Source organism: Cucurbita pepo, chromosome 14 (assembly GCF_057944985.1).
Source record: "Cucurbita pepo subsp. pepo isolate OVF chromosome 14, ASM5794498v1, whole genome shotgun sequence".
Lineage (NCBI taxonomy): Eukaryota > Viridiplantae > Streptophyta > Magnoliopsida > Cucurbitales > Cucurbitaceae > Cucurbita > Cucurbita pepo.
In genome coordinates, this window is record NC_141811.1 from 11,784,932 (window position 1) to 11,809,187 (window position 24,256).

Sequence of the window (24,256 nt, forward strand, 5' to 3'; positions counted from 1 at the left end):
GGATATATTTTCCCTTCGAGTCCATTTTTTTAATCAAAGATATTGAAAAATTTTAAATTCAAATTAATTCCTTTTTTTTAATTCAAATTAATGTGGGAGATTAAATCTAAGATATTAAATATTTATGATAATTAATATCTGAAATTTTCATATTGAATTAATTAATTAAACGTGAGATAATAAATTAAATTAACATTATTTAATATATTAGTTAATTAATCAAGTAAACTAAAACATAAATTAATATTTTTACATTGAAACATTAATTAAGAGTAATGTTAATTTAATTCAATTGCTAAAATAGTTAAATATGTATGATTAATTTATGAGTTTTGATATTTATGTCTATTTTAAAATTTGTAATTTTAGTAGTTTGTCTCTAAATGAAAATTCTATATTGTTGCATTTTTTATCGTCGATATATATTTTAACGAATTAAATTATGTATAAATTGTCTCGATAAATATTATCTAACAGATCTCTAACGATCGAGAACGAAATAAAATAAAACAAAATTAAAATTCAGACTGAATAAAAAGGATCTGAGAATGGTGATTTTCATTCGTATATTATTAGATTTATGACAAGCAAATACAGAAGCTTGAACACAATGTACAAGCTTGTATGACAGTCTTATCCGCTCTCATTCAACACATATGCCTGTACTTTCACTTAAACCCAATACACAAATTGATTTGGAGCTTTCGACAGCGTTTCTTGATGTTTTACCGCTAGGAAGATGACGGGAGCCGAGCGATATAGGTTCTGTTTAAATCTGTGGCAAGGCACATCTCCATGGAACTACCCTACATTTGCAGAGGCTGCTGCGTTCTTGGGGTGCCTTGGTTCTTCGTGATCCCCTCGAGATACTACCTATGTTTGCTGTAGCTACTACTCTTGCGCTCCCGTTCCCGCTCTCTAGTTGAGCCTCTGGGATGTCTTGACTCCCCCTGATCCCAGTCTGATGGTGGAGGAGGTGATGGCTCGTACCTGGATGGCTTTCTCTTGAAATGCCTATCATCGTCGCTCGACTCACAATCAACAGAAGCGGCTCTACTCCTACCACGAGCAGTCGCCGTTGCGACTGTCTTTGCCTTATAGTCATCGTAGTGTCCACTGGATGATACCTTGTGATGTGCTGCTGAAGCACCAGAGTCGCTTGGTGGTGCTTCCTTTGAAGGGTGCAATTTCCGTTTCTTCATTGTCTCTTCCTCCAGGAAGCTAATGCGAGAAAACACGCTCGTCTTCTGCTTGCGGTCAGCAGCTGCACTGGTGGCAGATTTAGCCGAGACTTCAGAGGCTGCTTGGGACTCGGAATGTTGACGATGGCGATGGTGGCCATGGTCATAACGATCATTATTGTTATCCTTTTCAATACCATGATCAAGGTGCTCTGCCTTTCTTTTGCGTGGGGGCGGGCAAGGTGGTCCAGCATTCCTTGCAGTGTCGGGTGAGCTCTCAGGTCGGCGACGAGTCTGGTTTGGTTCACCAGTTGAAGTTTGAGGTGCAAACTTCTGCACATGATAAAGGAGAGGGTTCAGACAATCAATTTGAGAGGGGTAAAATTTTGTGCATCTCTTCTCAACGAAGAAGATAAAACGGTTGAAGATAATTACTCAATAATAATACATCGATAAAACGAGGTTCGTTATCTCATATTCTAAGCAATCACGAACCTATAGTAAAAATCGGAGGTTGATAAGGAATTCGATTTTATCTTACATGTTTTACTTCTTGGAACAGATAAAATACTCATAGAATAAGGTGTACACAACAAAAGCACTACATTAATATACAAAAGTTGGTACAAATTACAGTGCTCCAAAGTAAATCAATCAATGTATCACTTTATCTTACAGGTAGATGAAGAATTTAGTAAAGAAAACTCTGCCAACTTACTAATGTCTGACCAAATTGATAGCATAAAAGAATTCAAAACAAAATTAAAAGTGCTGCACAGATATGAACACGGACGTACAGATTTTTGTTTCATTGAAGAGACATCACCGCCTCTGCTCACTTCCCTTCCGAACTCCCGATCTTTCGGTGGCTCCCGCTCCCTGCTGCAAGATGTTCCACAATAAATGTATAACAATTGAAAGGATATTTTCAAAACAGCTTAAAATGGTTTAGCCAATGAAGCTTACAGATACACATTGAACCCAATAAGAGTCCAAAGATCACTCCCTGTCATTTCTCTTCCTAAAAGACCCACAGAACAACACACTCCAACCTGCCACAAAACCCTTTTTCTCTCACGAAGAGAGTATAAAGCTTCAAATTACCTTTCAACTCGTCTCTCATTTTCATGCTTCCTCCTCAAACTAGCTTTCCGAGCCTCAAATTCCTCACGGCTCATTGCGGGAGGTGCAATATTCATACCCATGCCAAAGTCCGCAAGATCCCTAAATATGTACAATATTGAAATCTCTTCAGCAATGAACAAAATAGTGTGAAAGCATTCGTTTGATAAAGTAGCAGAAAAACACAAAACAAATAGGATGGCGACCAACAATATGATGACATGCAATCAGTCACGTGCACAAAAAGAAACACAAAGTAGATCTCATTAGCAATGAGTACATGTATTGCACATCCAGCTAAGCCCACAACGAATGGAAGCGGTCGATTAGGAAACAGAAGTACATATTGTAACTGAGAGGTATGATACACAAAAAAGGCCATAGGATTACCAAAAGCTTCTAGACGGGCTAATAAGCGAAGTAGACTAGTTACAGAGGCTCTAGTTCAAAGGAAGTAATACAATTCACTAATATTTCATTTGAAATGGCTTTTGAAAGAAATATTTTTAAAGAAAGAAACGCAATTCCTACGAACACTTCAAAGGAGGGGGGAGGGGTGTCTTCAAGACACTTCGACACCGTGTCCCTTCCCTGCTCTTATCTTCAAAAGTTCTATCATTACATTTCAACTACAAGTACCACACGGAGACTTGCCATTCGATTAAAAAAAACTCATTAAACGTTTTTCTATTAAAACTTGTTAAGCATTGCATTTCGTATTCTTATAAAAAATAAACTATTGCATTTCATATAAACTATGAAGGCATACCTCTGAGGCGGAGCAACAGGAAACATGTAATTTTGCATAGCAAATGGATCCTGAGGCATGACAGGTCCAAATGGCATGTCCAAGGGACCTAACCCATAACCACCCATGTACGGCATTGGAGCAGCATATGAAGACATGTATCCGTCAAAACCAGGTTGTGCGCCCATCCAATATGGGTTATTATATGGCGTTGGGCCACCCATGGGCATCATATAGTTCTCCATTGCAAGATCTTGAGAAGTTTTCCATTGTACGTCTGAGAGTCAGTCATCCACAATAATACCCCCGACATTAGAGCAAACTCAACCAAATTCTTGATAAAAAAAAAAAAAAAAATGCCAGGAGTGTAGAAATATTAGAGTAAAAACATCATGCAACACATTTGAATACCATTTGCAGGCATGCGAACTTTCTTCTTCTTCTTTTTCTTGACTGTATCAAAAAAGAAAAGATAATAAGTTCCAATCCAAATTATAATAATATAAGAGTAAATCAACATGGTGTATCCACAGAAATTTCACTTCTCAGATTGCAAAAAATAACTATGTGGAGAAACTTCTTTAAATTAAGTTGTCCATAGCAAACCAACACATTTCAAGCACGCGCACTATTCCTCATAATATTACCTGCCTCACTAGCAGCCATCTTCTGCTGTACTTCTTCATCAACTATTAAAGCGCTTCCTTGTGAAGCTTGTTCCCTCACACTCATCGACTCATGTGTAGCTTCAGATTCGTCAACTGCTTTTGTGGCCTTCGCCTTCTCTAAGCTCTGGGGTCCAGAAGTAATAGCCTTTTCCTCATTTACCTGCTTGGTCATTGTAGTCTCTTCGTTGACTGACTGTATATTTCTTTCTCCCTTAGAAGCAGCAGATACGGTAGGGGAAGGAACCTTTGGCTGTGCAATGCGAGCAGATTCCATATCTAAACATGAATTATCAACCGGAATAAGTCATATATAGCAAAGAAAAATCTCAGTCTAAGTGAAAGACCAAAACTATAAAACGCATACCTTGCACCTGAAAGGTACTACCAGCATTATCAGCACTACTATTACCAGACTCCAGAATGCGATTGATTGTATCCCTGAGTGTCTTATTTGGCAAGAGATCGTCTGCAAGAATGTTGGTCGCTCCACAAGCGCATGCTGACTTAGAGATAATATGGTCCCTAATACCTGTGACAAACGTTTTACACATTCAAAACGCTAACTTTTAGTATGCGCATGAGAGGCATGCATAATGTTTTAAGAACTCACAATAATTAACAGGGTCAAGCTAACTGAACGGTAACTAACACTTGAAATAGCTGGAGTTCTTAACTCTGAAAGATGTTATTTAGTAAAAAGAACCACGTGGTAGTAATAGTTACGAAATTGTAGTCTTACATTTATCACAAAAGCTCATAAAGCAACACTTGCTTGTTAAGACAGCATCTTTCATAACCTCCTTGCACAGAGGACAGTGAAGCTCAGGGGGAAAATCACCAACTGATCGTGTCGAAGGTAGTCCTTCAATTTCCTTCTCAAAAGCAGCCCTGTTTCATTCAGGTGTGATGAATGAATGACTAGAGTAGACCAAATTCACAATTAAACTGAAACACACTGAAAAATATATCTTACTCATTCGGCCTCAAGACAGCTACAGCACCACTTGGCAATGCATATGAGCCATCAGGGGTGGCCATCAGCATAGACTTCGGAATCCCAGTGGGAGGCTTCACTCTTTTTATGTCATAAGTCGGATCCCCATTTGTGGGGCAATGTTGAATAAAATGTCCTGGACACAGAAATCAATACATTCAGATCCCCGCAAACGGTAAGGAAAATGAAAAAAGAAAATACCTAAGACAAACAATTCGTTAACTAAGAAAAACATGAACGCACCAGGAACTTTGCATCTGTGACACACGTATCCCTGTGGAGGTGTTTTCCTTTCAAATCCTGCACAATATCGCCAAATGATACAGAGATTAGAGTTGAGTGATGATTTTATTACCTTTTGGGTTTAAGCAGATGGCAGCAATATAGCCCATGTTCATCACATGAATCATTAAATAAAATATAAATTGGTGAGGATAAGTCCATACCAAAACCACGTCCTCCCATCCTTCCACCAGCGCCTCTTCCGAAACCCCTACCGGGTCCAAAGCCATCAGAACCTTGACTGCAATCCATAAATGCACGTTGATAATCAGAATTATAAATAAACACATCACAACTGACAGTTGCAACAATAGTAGAATGTAACTCACTGTTGCCAATCTAAGGCTGGGGTATCAATTAAAGCCTTAATTTTGCTGTCCTCTTCAGCTCTATTTGTAGGAGGTGCATCTGGAATAGGATTACTTGGCTGAACTGGAAGCACTTCAGGAATTGCATACAGATCGTTACCAAACTCATCCCACTCAGAATCTTCGGTCTGTCAGATCAAAAGATGTGTCAATTAAAAGATTGTCGAAGCAATAACATCATACAATCTGAATCAAATACAAATTCATAATATGAAGACGAAGGCTCACAAATCTCAGGGCAGCTGACGAATCTGAAACTGGAACGGTTGAATTGTATTGTTCGGTCTCTTCAATTTCACCTTCCACTTTTGGCCTGCAAAACCAAACACCTTCACTAAGTCCAATCATCAAAAGTTATCTCCATAAGAAACTGACTTCAGATTTGCATTTACATGTCCAGCAGTTTATTTTGTTTATAGGCTTATGCTCACGTGAACTAGGGGCACCAACTCGGTGCTACTAACACATGTGGCATAATGAACATTCTTTTCTTCATTTTACAAGGAAGAAAGGATGTTCATTTAAGGAAGATGATATGATATAAATTAGATAAAAGAATCAAACACACATGTAACATCAACTTATACAAAAACCATTTGATTAAAGGGTTAAGATCGTACTCTTGTTTTGTAACAATGGGTAAACGAGGCCTTCCAGGAACACGACGAATTAAAACTGAAGTATTCTTTGGGATCAACATTGCTTCATCAAGATATTCTGAAAATTACAAAGGAGATAACAGAATCTATAAAACAATAGAACGATATCAATCCAAAAACCAGACTTAGAATATGTGAATCTCCATAGACGGTCAGAAGAACCCCATTGTAATTCTTCCAGATATTAATACAAGGATAATCTCGTAAGCTATCCAACATTGTTAAACTGACCATTCAATTAAACCAAAACCTAATGAAATTACCACAGTTCTTAGTTTCAGAAAAGCCAAAAGTTAAGTGTTTATGCAATTAAGTGCCTTCAAACCTGGAATTTTAGACTAGAAATAAAATAAATCTTCCAAAAATTTAGGAGATAATTGGTGGTCGCAAGTAGCACTCTTCTAACAGCCACGCAACCCAGAATCGTTTCAAATGTATCTATTAAAATTAGCTAAATTCAATTGGAGGAGCCAAAACCCACCTTCATTAGTCTGGGCGTTGGAGACCACAAGGTCAAAATCAGTGCCCCTTCCCAACTGCTTTGATTCAAACAAATTTTCTTTCAAAGTACCAACGGAGATGAAAGGACCGTCCATAGCAATTGAATCATAATCTCTTGCACTCTTAAATTTATAATACACCGCCATAGTACTTCTTTTCTTTTTTTTCAAAAATAATATATAAAAGCAAAAGAAACAGGAAAGGAATGTAAGGGGAGGATGGGAGGAAAATAAAAGGTTCGATGGCCTTCAGAAAAAAAGGCCCTTATATTTAACTCGAACAAATGAAACAATACAAAATATCAAACACTTTTCCCTTCAATAAAGCCGGGATGGAACAAATCGAACTGCCGAAAAGAGGGCTTCTACGAACTTCGTTCGCTGAAATTCCCGCTATTCTCGTCCGACAAAAGTACAATAATTCTCAATGGATTCCGTCAAAACTCCGAGGACGATAAGAACCTCCTCTTGATTTCAAGGGAGTTCCGTAGATCGCAGGAGAAATAGTAGTTGTCCTCTTTATCGAAGAGTCCGCCGAGAAACAAATAACTCAAGGAAGATCAACAGAAACCTTAAGCCCACACCGAAAGCAAGCACCGAGAATCTTCAGCCCGATCAGATTAAAAAAAATCCAAAAGAATCAGAAATCTTATCTTCACAAATCGACCAACACAGAAAACAGCAGCGGCAAGAGATCGGATTCTCAAAACAGCACCATTCGTCAAGCAGCAATCAAGATCCCGGAACTCCCCAACGGTATATGAAAATAGCAAAGATCGATCGGATTCTTCAACGACGAAGCGATAAAATCACAAAACGGAACAGAAATCCATGAAATCCAAGGGAAAAATTGGCGGTTCGAAGCGCCCGAGAGTTCGGAGTTGCGTTAGGGCTAAGGAACTGTGGGGAATGGGAGAGAGACCGACTTTTTGGATAGCTTGAAAAAATTTGAGGCTGTAAGCGCGAAGGGCTTCCTTTTATAGTTAACAAAGAGATTGCTCTCTTGTGAATTTCGGGTTTCGCTTTTGCCGCAAAAGCCGCGTTTTCTCATTTTAATCCGCGCTTTTTTTTTTTTTTCTCTTTTTCGCTAAGCCACGTATTTTATTTTTTCTTTTAAAATATTTTTACTATTAATTTAAAAATTATTTTTTAAATTTTTAAAAATGTTTAAAAAATTATTGTCTAAAATTTCATAAATATTCTCACTTTTCAAAAAAAACTTCAAAATATTCTCACTTATCAAATTTTAAAAATAATATTAATACAATTAAATTTAAAACAATAATAAATATGAGAATAACATATTAATGAAAATATGAAAGTTATTTTAAATGTTTGTTTTAAATTTAAGTGTATTATTAATTTTTTTTAAAGTTTATAATTATTTTTTAATAAAATACAAAATTTACGAGTATTTTTATTCATATAACTTATATAGTTAAACTATATGTATTTTTACTCAATTTAAAAATAAAAATAAAAACTTTAAAATTTCACAAACTTCAATAAATTTAAAATTACACATAATTATTCATAAAATAAATATTCTCAAACTCATTAATTTTAACAAAAATATAAAATTAATTACTTAAATTCCATCAGTTTTATGCCGTATTTTATAATTATAACTTTAATCAAATTTTAAACTAAATAATACATCATTTATATAGTTTAGGATGAATATTACAACATTTCTTTAAATTTGTATTAAAAATTGATGCAGCTGGTTAAATTTAAATGTAATTAAAAAAATCAATTTTTATGTTGTATTAAATAATTTAATTTAATTTAATTTGCCATTAAATTAAAATAATTTGGTTTGTTAAAATTTAATATTATTTTATGAGCGCAGTCAAATTTGTAAAATAAATAATTATAAGTATCAAACAAATTGAAGAATATATTCATAAAATAAAATCTTATAATATACTAAAATTATTTACTTTTATTAAAAATATTTTTTGAAAGGTTAATTAAAAAGAGTTTAAAATCTTAAAATAAAAAATAAATCTCCCTTACTTCATAAATGGACAATTTAAAAAATTTATTTACAATAAAAACAAAATATAAAATTTATATATATATAGATACATACATTGCACCTACACGTGATGATTTAGAGATGACGTGACTATCCATTCAAACGTATTTCATACTCGCGATCTAAACAGTACCCATGCACGAAAGGATACGCCACGTTATTGTGTAATCACTTCAACTTAAATAGTTGTAGCGACAAAAAAAAAGTCCATTCAAACATGTCTCGATTGTTAGATCGACATGATATCATACCCATGCATAAAATTATATACCACTCCACCGTGTAACCACTTTGATCCGAACAGTTGTAACAAGACAATTCGCGTATTTAAAATGTAAATAATATAAAAATAAAAGAATGTTGAGATTAAAAGTTAGGCTAAATTAATCACTCTTACAGGAGGAAGCTTGCGGGCACGTGACACTCAAGCAAACGAGCGATACATGAATGAACTAATATTACATTCGAATGAGAGCGATTATTACGATAAAACGACTACAAAAAAACACTTAAAATGAATTGAAAATTACTACTTATATCAACAATGTACACCTTCGTTTTTGCTGACTCGATCATAAAAACTCAAAGGTTAAAACGTGTTTTGCTTTGAACAACTTTATGTCGAGTGACCTCTTTAAAAAATTCATAATATGGGTATGAGTGACGACAAAACATGTTAGAAGGACTTGTGTTGGTCTATGGAGATAGTCTTCACTCGTAAGTAACGTCTCAACCAACTAAATTATAAATACATTAAATATTTTGAACTTTGACAAATGAGCATTGTGGGCACGAGCTCAATTTAGGCATAGGATCTACTTGCCTCATTTAACACGTAGACTTTTTTTTTTTTTTTTAAATTTAATAGCGTTTTATTATTGTGTATTATATTCAATTTCTATGGTCAATTTGTTGCAAAAATTTAAATATAATATTTCGAATCTTAGACTATAAAATAAAAAATCGTTTAGAATTTAAGTCGCAATCAAAATTGATATCTTGTAATTAATTAAATGTAATTATATAATAAATGATGTTTACTTATTTATTTTGAAATCTTCATATTAAAAAAAAAATTGCAAAGTTAATATTTTAAAAAATATTTAATAGATTTATATGATATTATTATTTTAAAGACCCATCAAACATCGATTAAAAATATCTTATTACTCGTAAATTTTAAATTTAAATATTTTAAAAACTTTCTATTACATAAAAAATATTTATAAAATACAAAAGTGAACGTATTATATATTTTTGTTCATAATTTTAAGGTCTTTTTCGTAATTTTCTTAATCTTATATCGTATTTGCTATTAAAAAAAAAAATAAAAAAAAATATATATATATAAAATAAAATAAAATTAAATATAAGAGTAAAAAGAAATAAATATTTTAATTTGTTTTGAAATTGAAAAAGTTAGTTTTATTTTATTATATATTCTTTTGTCTAAGAAAACCGTACTTAAGCTCGAAAAATGTACCCTCTCCCACAAGCGTCAATGTGACACGTGTCTTGTTATTATTGGTACACATGTTAATTTCTAATTATATATATATTTTTTTGTTTGATTAATGAAATGAAACAATAAATTTATAATTATAAAAAAAAAAAGAAAAGAAAAAAAAAAGAAAAAAGGGTCGGAACGCTTTCCTTCTTTTCGTCTCTCTCTCTCTCTCTAGCTCTCAATTTCTCTCTCCTCTGTTTGTTCGTCTTCATCTCACTCTTGTGACATCAGTTCTCACCGTTGATTTTCGGAACCCTAATTTTGATGCTCGGACAAGCTCTTATTCAGTCAATTGGATTTCTTGCTGAATGCAGTTAGGGATTTCTTGTTCTATTTCTGTTTGAGGAGTTATTGTTGCGGCTGCTTATACTTTGTTGTTCGGTCGAGACTCACTGAAGGTTAGGGTTTTTGTTTGAAGCAGTAGATGACTGCGAGACAAGGGAATAGCTGAGATCAAACGGGTTGGTTTTCATCACCGGATGGAGGGAGGTAGCGTCTCTACACTTACTTCTTCTGGTACTGTTCATTTCCTTTTTGTTTTCAAAATATTCTTCTGGGTTGTTTATCATATGATTCTTTTTATTTATTATTATTATTATTCTTTTGCAATTGTTTATAGTGAGTATGTCTTTTAGTCTGCTTTGAATCGATGAGCTATTAGGCTGGATTTTCTTTAATAAACTTCTAGAGGATGTTCTCTGAAGTTATCATGAGGTTAGTTTTTTCATTAATTGTTGATACTTTGGTGTGGGTTTTTGATACATGCCGAATGCAAATGTCGTGGAATGTTGGGTAGTTCGAATCCGGCAACTATGTGAATATGGGGGTTTGGGGGAGTTTCTCTTACTAATTCTTCTATTCATAAACTTTTCTTTGAGAGTATATGGCCTATTGATTTGTGTACTGGGATGGTAACTGCGACCCACGTGGCGCATCAACGAACAATTTTCTAGGTTAAACTAATTAGGTACAAATCATAGTTATAATGAATTTGGAAAAGGTTATTAGCATAGTAACTACCCTTTCTCTTAATTTTTTTTTTTCCCAACCATTTCTAAAGCAGAGATAAACCCATGGATTATGACGACAATGACTTTCAAAGCCAGAATCTTCATTTAGCTGGTGAAGGAAGTGCCAAATTTCCTCCTGTTCTTCGGCAATATGCTCTCCCAAAGTTTGATTTTGATGATACCCTTCAAGGGCATGTAAGATTTGATAGCTTGGTTGAACCTGAGGTCTTCTTAGGTATTGAGAACAACGAAGATAATCAGTGGATTGAAGATTATTCTCGTGGAAGTAGTGGAATAGGGTTTAGTTCTTGTGCAGCAGAATCTTGTTCTATATTGAGACGGAAAAATGTTTGGTCTGAGGCCACTTCCTCTGAATCTGTTGAAATGTTATTGAAATCCGTTGGGCAGGAAGATATCAATCTGGCACCAACAGTTACCGGGGAGTTAAATGCTCGTGAAAAATTGGAGTACTTAACAAATCCAATGGACCCTACTTTAAAAGATGACGGTAGTAGTTTCTGTGAAATGGGCGATTTACCAGATATAAGTCTTGAGGAATTTCATGTTGTTAATGAGGACATAGGAGGGGAGCAACAACAGCTTCAAAGGATTGATCCTACTGAGTTTCAAGAGACTCAGACTGTTGATAGAAGTTTAAGCAAGGTTGATCCTGGTGTCGCTCATGAACTTGTAGACGTGCCAGCAAGTGAGGGAAGTCCTGGTATTGATGAAAACAGTAAGCAAACATGTCCAAGTACAACCGATACTTCAGCTGCCATATCCTTGGAAGATAAAGGGCAAGATGGTTTTTCTGATTCAGGAAAGCATATAAATGATTTGGTTACTTGCACGCATGAAGGCAGTGAAAAGTTGAGCAACCAGAAGACTGAACAGAAAATAAAAGATCTATGTGAGAATCCAGTTAATACATATATTGAGAATACTGACCAAGTGGTCAATTCACTCGAGTTGAGTAAAGATGACCAAAGCCCTCTTTTATCACCCTCAGTTGCTACAGAAAGTTTGGTGATCGATTCTAGTATTGCTAATTTGCAGTCCCATGCAAGTATGACCTTGAAGGGGGATTGTGTATTCCATTCAGGTTGTGGTGAGGTTACGTCGGAAGTTCCTGCTGAAAGTGGCAAGTTTGATGATAAGGTTTTGTGTACAAATGTGGAGATTGGGAATCCGTCTGAAGCAAACATGCATGAGGTATTACCTACGGTTGTTAAAGGTGAGGTTAGATCTGAAGCGTGTGCAGGTGAGGGGAGAAACGTTAATGCTGAAGTTTGTACCTTTCAAGGGCCTAAGAGTGATTCAGTTGAGCAGATGGCTTGTGCACAGGAAATAATTATTGAAGATCAGCAGCATTTTCCCTCGGGCATTGAGATACAAACTAGTAAGTCTGAGTATTCTGCATCTGCTATGGAGGAAAATGATGCCTCCAAGGTTGGTGAAAGCATCAGTGGTCATATCAGAGATATTCCTGATAAATTGGGTACACTTCCCTCGGAAGACTTGTATTCTGAAGGCCATTTGCCACCTACCACTGTGGCTGAATCAACACAATTATGTGAAGATAAAAAATTGTGTCAGCCTGGTAATGTCCTTGCTGAGCACGCCAGTGAAAAGGAAGGAGGGATGTTGTCGTCTGATTCACCCACCACGGTGGCTGAATCAACACAATTATGTGAAGATAATGAATTGTGTCAGCCTGGTAATGTCCGTGCTGAGCACGCCAGTGGAAAGGAAGGAGGGATGTTGTCGTCTGATTCTCTTAGTGTGGATGGCAAGATTGCTGAGTCTCCTATCGCAGATAAGAGAATCATATCCTTGTCTTTTCAAGAGAGTGGTGTAGAAAGTGGGACGATAAATACAAAATTAGAGTACAGTGCTAATGCCGGTGATGAATCAGGTATGTGATGTTCGAATGTAATTTTTGGGGATGTTCTAAAGATCATGTAGTTATGCTTCACTTTTGTTTTCAAGGTATGCATGCTGAGCCAGCTACTTTTATTTTCTCCCTTTTCCTATGATTGCAGCATCGGTTTCTGCCTTTGACGACGTTACTGAGGCAGTATGTGGCACATCAGTGTCTACCTTTGAGGATGTCAATGTGAAAACATGTGGCACATTACAGGGTGACTCCTTACCTCCAGTTGATGCTTTGACAGACAGAAAAGACGCGGATGACAAAGAGGACCAGTTGCAGCCTGCTCTGGTGGAGTTTACCCAATCCGATAGCAAAGAAGAAAGTGGTGTGATGATTCCTGCTGAAGGAAGACCTCCTCTGTTGGATACTTCTCAACCTGTGGCGCTATTTCATCCTATTTCTCAAGCTGAAAAATCCGCTCATGTCATTACTGGCCAGGGATTAGGTGAAAGTATTGATCAATCTATTTCAAAGGATTTGAACACTGAGGGCTGCAACACAGAAAGCCAATCTACACCTCAAGCAGACGTTCCTACTAATGTTATCCAGGACTGCAGACAGGAAATGGACGTTGATCCAGCTTTTTCGAAGTCAACTGCAAAAGCATGTGATAACGGTGTTAAACAGTCAGGTGTGCCAGTTTGAACTTTCAATTTAGTTAAAACGTTTGAATTGTCTTAGTGATATTAAATTTTAAATTTATTTATTAATGACTGAAGTGGTTTTAATATTTTTCTTTAATTTATTTCTGCCCAAGCCTTCCTACATTTTGTTTTGAAGGAAAGAAAGAGAATGACTTGAAGTAGAAGTCATTTCTTGAGAACCTCATCTTGATTAATTCGTAACTGGATATGCTTAACTTCAATCTAATAAGTATTAACCGATAAGTTTCCTATTAGAGTTAGATTTAATTTTTCTTTATAGACTATTACTCTTCCTAGATTTTATCAGTGTTTTTTTTTTTTTTTCTTTTTGGTGTGTTAAGGCTTGTGAACTCTTGTCTGAAACCCTGGACGTATTCCTTTGGTACTGTATTGTATTCTCAGCTTTCTACAGATTCAAAATGCCACAACGTAAATAATCAAAGACAATAGATTTGTACATAAATAGTATCACGTAATTCCCATGTATCTTAGCCTCATTGCGCGGCAGCTGCCTTCTTCTGCTGTCATTTTTCATTACGGATAATTACAAACTAATGATGCCCTTACTGATGCAACGATGATTTCAATTCACCCGTAGAACTCTGCTGATTGAAAATGGTTTTATTTTTTAAATGACAATGTATTGTACTATCAGTAGTTATCTGATTTACCTTCTGTTTAGAATCTTTAATCCACGACATTTGAATTTATTAATAATGTTGGTTTGGACCACTTAGCTTGCATAATTATGTCAGTGGATCTTTTCCATGTTTCTAACGACCAAGTTGTTAAATGATTTTTTCCTTTAGATGTAAAAGCTTTTCCGCTTGATGCGTTGTCTTTAACTCCACTGCCAGGAGAAACACTCGATAATTATCAGAAAGATCAGGAAAGTACTAAAGTTGTTTCAGAATCTGTGGGAAATAATTGTCAGCAGGGTATTGCAGTGAGCACTGACAGTGAGTAACCAAATTATACTTCTAAATGCATGTGGAATAATATGTTACGCTAAATTATTTGATTTATTTGTTATTGAAGTTTGAATGTTGACTTTGGTGTTAAATTTCCTGTTTCAGCTAGCAACTTCTGCTCATGCTGTTTATTTCTTGTTCATTCATGATTGAAGTGTTATATTCGGCCATAAAAATTTGTCTTTCATATTTCCCACTAGGATTTCTATGCGGATATCTTGCAGCATGCCTTGTTTTCTTCCCTTTTGGGTTTATTTATTTATTTTATTATTGTTATTTAATAATCTGATCTCACAATACTGTACCCCTCTCTTTCCATTTTATCTATTCTTTTTCAAGTTTAACAATACATGGAGATGAGGATTCAAACCTTTGGTTTATTGAGGTGATAATGCTTTAACCTTTGAGTTGGCTATCTATTTTATAGAGATGTAACACAAGTTGAGTTGGATTAGTGGTATTTTTGTTGAGACCTACTCAAATTTTTGGGTTGGTTGGTTCCTCGACCCACCAACCTGAGTAGAGTGGGTGGGTTGGGTCTTTAGGTTTTAATACTTGAATTGATTGACGCATGCAAGGTGGCTCATGGTTGGACTGAATGGCGATGTTGCCGTTAGTGTACTGTAGATGGTCTACAAATGAGAGGAGGGAGAGGGAGAGAAAGGGAAAGATGGGTTACCAAAGAGAGGAGAGAAGGAGAGAGGGTTTGCAAAGAGAGAGAAGGGCTGTAGAAGAAAAGAGAAAAGAAAGTGAGTTTTACATTGAGATGTGAAAAGAAACAAACTATATATATTTACACATTAGTTTTTAAACCAGGATTTTTATTTTCCGAACCAGTGAACCGAATCAAACTGAAAATCGGAACCCAACCTTTGTAATATACTTTCTAGAGAGAGATGAGTATGTTAAAGAGAAAAGAGAGACCTCGTTTAGAAAGGAGAGGTGTTAAAAGAGGAGAAAGAAGACTTTGTAGAGAGAAGAAAGCGGTAGAGAGAAAAAGTCCTACAGAGGAAGGAATATGATAAAGAGGGATAGCAAAGGAGACGTTTCTCTCACATCCATTGGCATTTTTAACAATGGTTGATCAAAATACATGACTTTTACATTTATGCAAGATTGAGGGTTTAATTTTTAAAATCAAGAGTTTGTGGTGCAACAGTAACCATCATCATAGTTGAGTTATCGATGCAATTTATCCTTTTAAATATAACCATTACAAGCGCCATTAAACTTCCCCACAGTTTCCATTCCTTGGAACTAGTTTGATAAACAATAAACAGTTCTACACCAACTACCATGTGGACACCATTCTAGAAACAAGTGCTAAACAAGATTTTTCTTAATCGATTGATTAAAAACTTTAATCATTGAATATTAAATCTTAATCAAAGATTATTATGTGGTAGCTTCACTATGGCTACCTCGTTCAATAATTTTCCTCATTCACCTCCTTTTTTATGCGCTTCTTTCTCCAATAAAAGTTCAGTTTCTTATCCAATAACAACAACAACAACAATAATGATAAGTGTTATTATTATTATAGGGCTGGATTGCAATGGTATCATAAAATTTTCAAATTAAAAGTTTGAGGTGTGATTGTAACTAACCCTTTGAGATTTTTTTTCCTGAAAAGATTTCCAATTAGTAGTGTTATTATATTGATTCCTGATCTTCTTTCATTTTTATCAATAAAAGATGTTTCTTAAGAACAAAAAAAATGTCACTTGACTTAGATTGAAATTGTCAGATTTAACCTTATACTCTTGCGTTTTCAGTTCATTATTTTTATCATTTTGTACAGAAATCGTGGATTGCTTTTGGTGATTGCTCTTTGCAATATAAATTGCTGGAAAAGAACTTGCATGTGGAATATTACATTTTGTGCATTTGCAGAATAGCATTTAGTCTTTCCTCAAGATGAAGTGAAATCGAATGATATTTTCTTGTTTTTATGGTGGTGTTGGAGATGTCTTGTATACATTTTCCAAATTTTTTTCGAACTTGATTTTTCTCCTACTACTCGATTGCAGGTGATGCTGGCAAAAAGGAAGGTGCATTATGCTCTGCAGCTTTTCCAGAATCTCATGAACCGACGTCTGTGATGGGTAATGGTAATTCTACTGCTGATAAGCCTCCTCCTAATGTACCCGATGTTGTCAAAACTACTGTGGTTGCTCTTGATCCAGATGAAAAAGATTGCAATAAGGGGCCATTGAGTAAGAATGTTGAAGCTGCAGAGCCCAAGGGTAGGCTGGTTGGCAATGCATCGTCTGGTTCCCAGTTACCCAAAGGAAATGGTGCCTCTGAAAGTGAGACAGTTCTTACCTTTGAGTCCAGTTCATTGGTAGATCTGCCAAAAAATGATTCTGGCATTGCAGTTGCATCAGCAGCTAATGCTTCTTCGGTGATTCTTTTCCTTCACGTCATTGGTTCCATTAGATTTATCTTATTTTTCCTTCATATTATCATCCTGTTCATGGGAAAATATTTATTTATTTTTTTCACGCTCCATTATTTATTTATTTATTTATTTTATTTTGTCTTTGTTAATGAATAAATAAATGAACTTTCATTGAGAAAAAGAAAAAAGAAAGAATACAACATATTTCACTCTTTATATTGTGGATTATTTTGATTGAAGGTCGTGGAGGGACCCCAATCATCTTCTGGCCGATCCAAATTGGATGCCAAGAGTGCTCAGGGTATTTCACACAGTAGCCCTCAGGTGTCTGAGGTAAAAGTTTCACGTGCTCGTTCCAAGGGCACTCCTGAGCGTAAACCTAGGCGTGCTTCGGTCGTAGGATTGGGGAAAGCGTCGTCTACAAAGGGAAATTTGAAGAAATCGGAGAAAGTAGAGAAGTCTAACAGTACACCCATAAGCAATCCTGGAGTTTTCCAGCTTGCACTGTCCAATGAGATGCAACATCATGGACATGTGGAGTCCGGTGGTGCAAAACCATTTGTCTTTATTGGTGCTTCGACTTCTAGCATTCCAGACTTGAACAATTCTGCCTCCCCATCTACAATGTTTCAACAGCCTTTCACAGACTTGCAGCAAGTTCAATTGCGTGCTCAGATTTTTGTTTATGGAGCTTTGATGTGAGTCCATTTATTCTTCTGGTCCTTAAAACAATCGAATGAAACTATAGCTTTCTCTTCAGTTGCATGTATATGTTCAGAGGCGTTAGTGTCAGAACTGAAAATCATTGCAATTTTCCACCTTTCACTACTCTTGAAAAGTTATAGAGGAAGTCTTGTCCTATAAAAAAACATTGGTAGGTAGCAAAAAGGCACTTCATTCCTTTGAGCAAGGCACAAAAAATTTCTCGTGTAGTTCCTTTTGATGAGCTCCTCTTTCTTTTTCTTCTTCTTTTTCGATTTTTTTTTTTTTTTTTTTTTTTTTTTTTTTTTTTTTTTTTTTTGCCAAAGAAAACAATGGAGCTCCTTTCTACTAAGTGTTTTTTATGGATTTAATTGTTGCTGCAGTCAAGGTACAGCACCAGATGAGGCGTACATGTTGTCTGCATTTGGAGGAACTGGTAAAATTTCCCCCCTATCATTCATTATGATTCACCATATGGATGCCGTTTTTTCTTTATTTGTGTGATTTTTAAATTTCAGATGGTGGAACAAACCTTTGGGAGAATGCCTGGCGTATGTGTGTAGACAGGTTTCATGGAAAAAAATCTCAGCCAGAGACACCATCGCAATCACAATCTGGTACTTTGAAGCATTTTATTCATTTCTAGGCTTATCTCTCTCTCTCTCTCTCTCTCGCTTTCTCGTTTTGAATTTGAAAATTTGTTCTGTAGGTAGTAGGAGTACTGAGCAAGCAAATAAACAAAGTACACTACAAAGTAAAACTATATCTGCTTCAGTTAGTCGAGTTAGCAGTAAGAGTACATCAACAGTGATAAATCCTATGATCCCTCTTTCCTCACCACTCTGGAGTATTTCCACACCTTCCAATGCTCTGCAATCTAGTATTATGCCTCGAAGTCCAGTCATAGACTATCCACAAGCACTTACTCCGTTGCATCCATATCAGACTCCTCCTGTCAGGAATTTTATTGGTCATAATCTTTCATGGTTTTCTCAGGCTCCATTCCACAGTACCTGGGTTGCTACTCAGACTTCGACACCTGACTCCAGTGCACGATTTTCTGGTTTGCCAATTACTGAGCCAGTTCATTTAACACCATTGAAGGAATCATCTGTGCCACAATCCTCTGCCGTGAAGCCCTCTGGTTCTATGGTTCACGGTGGAACTCCTGGTAATGTATTTCCTGGGGCTGCCCCCCTGCTTGAGTTAAAAAAGGCATCAGCAACCACGGGGCAAAATTCCACTGAATCAAAAATGAGAAGAAGAAAGAAGACTACAGTTTCTGAGGATCCTGGCCTTATAACTATGCAGGTTCAACCTCATTTAAAACCAGTTTCAGCTGTAGTTACACCTGCAATTTCTACTCTTGCAACATCTCCATCTGTACACCCTAAGGCAGTTTCTGAGAGTCTGATTTTATCTGCTCCTCCACTGTGTCCGATTACTCACCCAATGACTGCAGATCAAGATTTGACAGGGAGAGCTATGTTTTCAGAGGAAACACTTGGCAAGGTTAGGGAGGCTAAGCAACTGGCTGAGGATGCTGCACTGTTTGCATCTGAAGCTGTTAAACACAGTGCAGAAATGTGGAGTCAATTGAACAGGCAGAAGAATTCAGAATTAGTATCAGACGTAGAAGCTAAACTAGCTTCGGCAGCTGTTGCTATAGCAGCAGCTGCTACTGTTGCAAGGGCTGCGGCGGCCGCCGCCAGTGTGGCATCAAATGCTGCATTTCAAGCAAAGTTGATTGCTGATGAGGCATTGACTTCATCTAGCCATGAGGTCTCCTGTCCAAGCAATGAAATTTCTGTTCATACTAGTGCTGTTGGTGTAGGGAAGGCCACTCCAGCCTCCATCTTGAGGGGCGAAGATGGAGGAAATGGTTCCAGTTCTGTTATTGTTGCCGCAAGGGAGGCAGCTAGAAAGAGGGTTGAAGCTGCATCTGCAGCTTCTAAGCATGCTGAAAATGTAGATGCCATTGTCAAAGCTGCCGAACTGGCAGCAGCAGCTGTGTCACAAGCTGGAAAGTTAGTTGCTATGGGCGATCCTCCTCCCTTGAGTAAGTTAGTGGAAGCTGGTCCAGAGGGTTACTGGAAAAGTCCTCAAGTATCTTCTGAGGTGGTTATGAGATCAGACGATGTTAATGGAGGACGTTCCAATTCAGCTATTAAGCGTCATAGAGATGGATCGTCAGGTAAGAATGAAATTCAGGTAAGTGCCAATACCAAGTCATCTATTCCTGGAGAAATTTCTATGGGCGCTGTTGAGAACCATCCCAGATTGGTTGACGGCATGACAAGTTGTGTAGCACCTCGTGAGAAGTCTCTGGGAGGACAGAAGGACCAAATTGCTTCTGATCTGACAAAAACCATTGGTGTTGTTCCAGAATCTGAAGTAGGAGAAAGATCCTCCCAGGATGAGTGTGAAAAGGCCAAGGATTCAAGACAAAGTAGCATCAGGGAAGGTTCCCATGTTGAGGTATGAGATTATTTATATAGTTTTACTATCTCTCCAGTGTTGATCTTTATTCTGTTTACTTCTTTTGTGCTGCTGATGCCATGAGGAGTACTAACGTGGAATTCAAATGCTTATATGTATGCACCTGCAATTTCTGATCATTTTTATTTTAACAAGAAACATGTTTTATTGGTTAATAAACAGAAAGAAAAAATGTTCGGGGATATAATCCCCCAAAGGGAAATAATAAAACAAGAACCAAAATAATCAACAAAAAAAAAAAAGAAAAAAAAAAAGAGATAAACAAGCTGCAACAGACAAAACTAGGAGCTTCTTTAAACAAAAGAAACAAACTACAGAACAACACTAAGAGCAGCTCAAACAAAAGTTGAAAGCCAAGCTGGAGCAAAATCAAACGCAGCCCACTGAAACAGCATTCAAAATCTGAGAAGCCAGCAGAACTCCAAACTGGAACACAAAGACCGAGAAGAATCCTCTCTAAAATTTAAGGAAGGGCAGCAGCAACGCCAGAGTGAAAGGGGGCCCTAGAAAAATTAAACTTTTAACAATTAAATGAAGGATACATGTTTCTCAGCGAAGGAAAAGAGAATCTTCCCTACGATAAAGATGAAAATAGATTTAAGGTTTAGAAAAATTCGATGGGACTTTTCTGCTTCTTTTTGAATCCCTCGAGTGTGTCACCAGACTGATCAATTTTCATTATTCTCATTATTCTCATTATTTACCGATCATTTATTGGTGTTTTCTGACCCTTGATCTTGTATTAACTTTGTTGGTCATGAATTAGGTTTTTAAGGATGGGAATGGATTAAAAGCATCTTGGTTCACAGCCGTTGTGCTGAGTTTGAAGGAAGGGCAAGCTTACGTGTCCTACACTGAACTTCAATCTGAAGAAGGTAATGACAAGCAAAACATACGATGTAAGATGATGGTCTAATCATTATGCTTTTGTAACTTGAGATTGACTAATGAGTACTATTTGGTTCTTGCTTGCAAGAGAAGCTGCAGTTAAACTATTTTTATCAGCTTATGGTCCACAAATTAGTTCATGATTGTATATAATGCTCCTATTAAAATGAGAGTATATTAAGCTCTAAAAATATACCAGTTCTTGTCTTCTCTTTGCAGACGATTTTACTTTCTTGATTTGAGCAGGCCCAGGTGAACTAAAGGAGTGGGTTGCACTTGATGGTCAAGGGGGTATGGCGCCGAGAATACGAATTTCTCGTCCACTGACTACCTTGCAGAATGAAGGAACAAGGAAGAGACGCCGTGCAGCTACTGGGGACTATGTCTGGTCGGTTGGAGACAAAGTTGATGCTTGGATGCAGAATAGGTGTGGTTTTCTTTTTGTGCTTTTTTTTAAAAAAAAAATTCTATTTTTTTTTTTATTTATTTATTATTATTTTTTTTTATATATTAATTATTGAAAACAATGTTCATTAAGCAAGGAAATATACAGTGAGGAGGGAATGGATATATTCCTGTCCGAAGCCATCGAGTATCACATAAATCCCCGACTTACCTATCTATCTTTTGGAGAACTCCCTTATACTTTTGTATCCTAGTCTCCTTCAGAACCGTGCAAATCATGTTTTAAAGAACTCCACACAATACTTTCTGGATGTTCTTCAAAATCTTGTACGCAACCATAGTTATTGAAAGGATTCCATTGCGATCTTAGAGAAAGAAAGAGTATCAAACAAAGAGATTTCAGCGTTACCCCTTTTGCAAGCATCAGTTTGGAAGAAAGGAGTGGAAGGGTTTCTAATCTGGGAGTTTTTCTTGAGCATTCACCCTTCCCAAATCAAACATAGGGAAAACCTTTACATCCTTAGGATACTCAACTTTCCAAGTCATTTTGCATTAGGGTTGGTCAAGAGCCATGATGCTAATCCTTTGTTATCTTGCCATATCTAATTCAAATGAAGTTGAGTCCTTACATAGGTTTGAGACCAAGTAGCTACACAACATTTTCACTGTTATAAGGGTTAGCCACTTACCTAAGTAGTTTCAACTGCTACACTGTTATAAGATGAAAGATTTTGTGAGTTGGTGCCATCTTGATGCCCAAATTTGATCCGTAATCACAGCTTGTTTATATGTTTCCCAGCTGGCATGAAGGAGTGGTCGTTGAGAAGGACACAAAAGATGAAGCAACATATATTGTCCGCTTTCCAGGCATGTCACTAAGATTCAGAGTTCAACCGACCTTTTTCTATGTAGATTGTGTTTTTTCATAAATTAATCAACATATGGTTTTCTTGCAGATCGAGGTGAAACGTCCACTATCAAAGCTTGGAATCTCCGACCATCTCTCATATGGAAAGATGGGGAATGGTTTGAGTTGTCTGGCTCATATGTAAATGATTATTCTCATGAGGTCCATACCATACTTTTGTTTGTTTCTCTGATTCTATGTTCATACTCTGTTGAAATATGCTTAGTTGCAATTGCATTCAGATTGTTGTGCCTCAGGAAAAACGTATGAAGTTGGGCAGTCCAGCTGTAGAGGTTAAAAGGAAGGATAAAATGCCAACGATTGTGGAGGATGTCGAATCGGCAAAACCAGCGGACCAGAGTTCGCTTTTTTTATCAGCAAATGAGAAAGTATTCAATATTGGTAGGAATACTCAAACTGAGAACAGGTCTAATCCATTAAAAACCAGTTGGACTGGTCTACAGAAGGGCACATCGAGAGTGGTTATTGGTGTTCCCAAACCTGGAAAAAAGAGAAAATTTATGGAAGTGAGCAAACATTATGATGCAGCCACTCGAACTACTAAAGCAAATGATTCGACTAAGTTGGCTAAATATTTGATGCCGCAAGGATCTACATCCAAAGGATTAAAAAGAACTTCAAAATATGAAACGAAGGAAAAATCTGCAAACGCTGTTAAACCCATGGCTGTGAAGTCCGGAAAGGAACCAAGTATGTCAGGTAAGACTATTTTGCAGAATGAAATACTTTTCGCAAATGTTTCTGCTGATGTTAATTCTTTGGCAACAGATCATGCAGTTATTACCAAGGATTCTGAAAGCCAGAATGAGAGCGCTTCGACGAAGAACAACCAAATAGACGTTCCTTCTTTCTGCAGCACTGAAGAAGCACCAGAGGGCTCGGCTGTATTTCCTCCAGCACACGCTTCCAAGAAAACATCCTCATTTCACACGAAGCTGGAACGAGCAAATAAAGGAAAACTTGCTCCTGCAGTTGGGAAATTGGCAAAAATCGAGGAAAAAGAGGTTTTCAATGGGAATCCTACCAAACCGAATTCTAATGTTACTGAGCCACGGAGATCCAACCGCCGTATTCAGCCTACCTCAAGAGTAAGTCTTTATAAGAGAACTTCAATCAACTGTTTGTTTGTCATTTTTGTTCTTGTACCCTCGTATATGTTATGTAACGTGCACGTGCATTCCGAATCTTGGTTTTGCAGTTATTAGAGGGACTACAAAGCTCATTGACAATCTCGAAGATTCCTTCTATTTCACACGATAAAGGTCAACGAAGCCAGAACAGGAATGCATCTAGAGGTAGGAACTGATGTGTGCCTAATTCACTTCGGAATTTCGCCTCAAATTTACGTTACATCATGACAAAACTTTCATTACTTGATTCTGTAACAGGGAACAAAATCTAAGGGGGGGGGGGGGCTTATTGCGAACTTGGGGTTTTAGGCCCAGGAAGAAACATCCTCTGCAGATAATTAATGTGACTTAACAGTAGTTTATATTGTTGTATTTACTATATAGATAAATGTAGGAAAAAGGGAAACTCTTGCTTCCTTAGTTATACTCCTACAAGTTTAGCTTTAGTTGTTCATATTGATTGAAGTTCCCTCCTCACATTTGTGTTCTCTCAATCTCTTTCTCCTATGCCATAACAGGATGTATATTGAAACTCTTCTTGTAGGTTGGTCTTGAAATTCAAAAGGTAGTTTGGTTATCCATACATGTCATCTCCCCTACCCCCATGATCTCTCTCTATATATATATATATCACTTCAGTGTTGCATGATTTCAGAATCGAAGCTTCTACTCCGC

The 24,256-nt window shown here is 36.7% G+C and overlaps 2 protein-coding genes across 10 annotated transcripts; one reads left to right on the forward strand and one right to left on the reverse strand.

Annotated features, from left to right (window-relative positions):
• Window positions 1-541: 541 nt before the first annotated feature.
• Window positions 542-7,478, reverse strand: LOC111810072 (DWNN domain, a CCHC-type zinc finger). 2 transcript variants are annotated; one of them, XM_087117549.1, is made up of 15 exons: window positions 6,504-7,478; window positions 5,984-6,080; window positions 5,592-5,676; window positions 5,325-5,491; window positions 5,160-5,236; window positions 4,957-5,013; window positions 4,693-4,849; window positions 4,459-4,607; window positions 4,084-4,248; window positions 3,699-3,995; window positions 3,463-3,504; window positions 3,073-3,328; window positions 2,286-2,405; window positions 1,979-2,060; window positions 542-1,514 (listed from the first exon to the last, which is right to left on the reverse strand). In XM_087117549.1, the coding sequence occupies exons 1-15, from the start codon at window positions 6,667-6,669 to the stop codon at window positions 870-872; spliced, it is 2,562 nt and encodes an 853-aa protein (XP_086973675.1). In that variant the 5' UTR covers window positions 6,670-7,478; the 3' UTR covers window positions 542-869. The 2 variants fall into 2 exon arrangements, with proteins under 2 accessions (XP_086973675.1, XP_086973674.1); XM_087117548.1 differs by having other exon boundaries at window positions 1,979-2,063.
• A 2,705-nt stretch (window positions 7,479-10,183) lies between these two features.
• On the forward strand, window positions 10,184-24,158 carry LOC111810219 (protein SWOLLEN 1). 8 transcript variants are annotated; one of them, XM_087117356.1, is made up of 17 exons: window positions 10,184-10,586; window positions 11,131-12,995; window positions 13,123-13,644; window positions 14,467-14,616; window positions 16,659-17,032; window positions 17,270-17,727; window positions 18,115-18,167; window positions 18,250-18,348; window positions 18,441-20,209; window positions 20,997-21,105; window positions 21,365-21,545; window positions 22,323-22,390; window positions 22,480-22,592; window positions 22,673-23,150; window positions 23,220-23,539; window positions 23,650-23,746; window positions 23,840-24,158. In XM_087117356.1, exons 2-17 carry the CDS (start codon window positions 11,144-11,146, stop codon window positions 23,851-23,853), a joined length of 6,657 nt encoding a protein of 2,218 aa, XP_086973482.1. In that variant the 5' UTR covers window positions 10,184-10,586; window positions 11,131-11,143; the 3' UTR covers window positions 23,854-24,158. The 8 variants fall into 8 exon arrangements, with proteins under 8 accessions (XP_086973482.1, XP_086973480.1, XP_086973485.1 ...); XM_087117354.1 differs by having other exon boundaries at window positions 11,134-12,995; XM_087117359.1 differs by having other exon boundaries at window positions 11,134-12,995; window positions 23,229-23,539.
• Window positions 24,159-24,256: the final 98 nt, after the last annotated feature.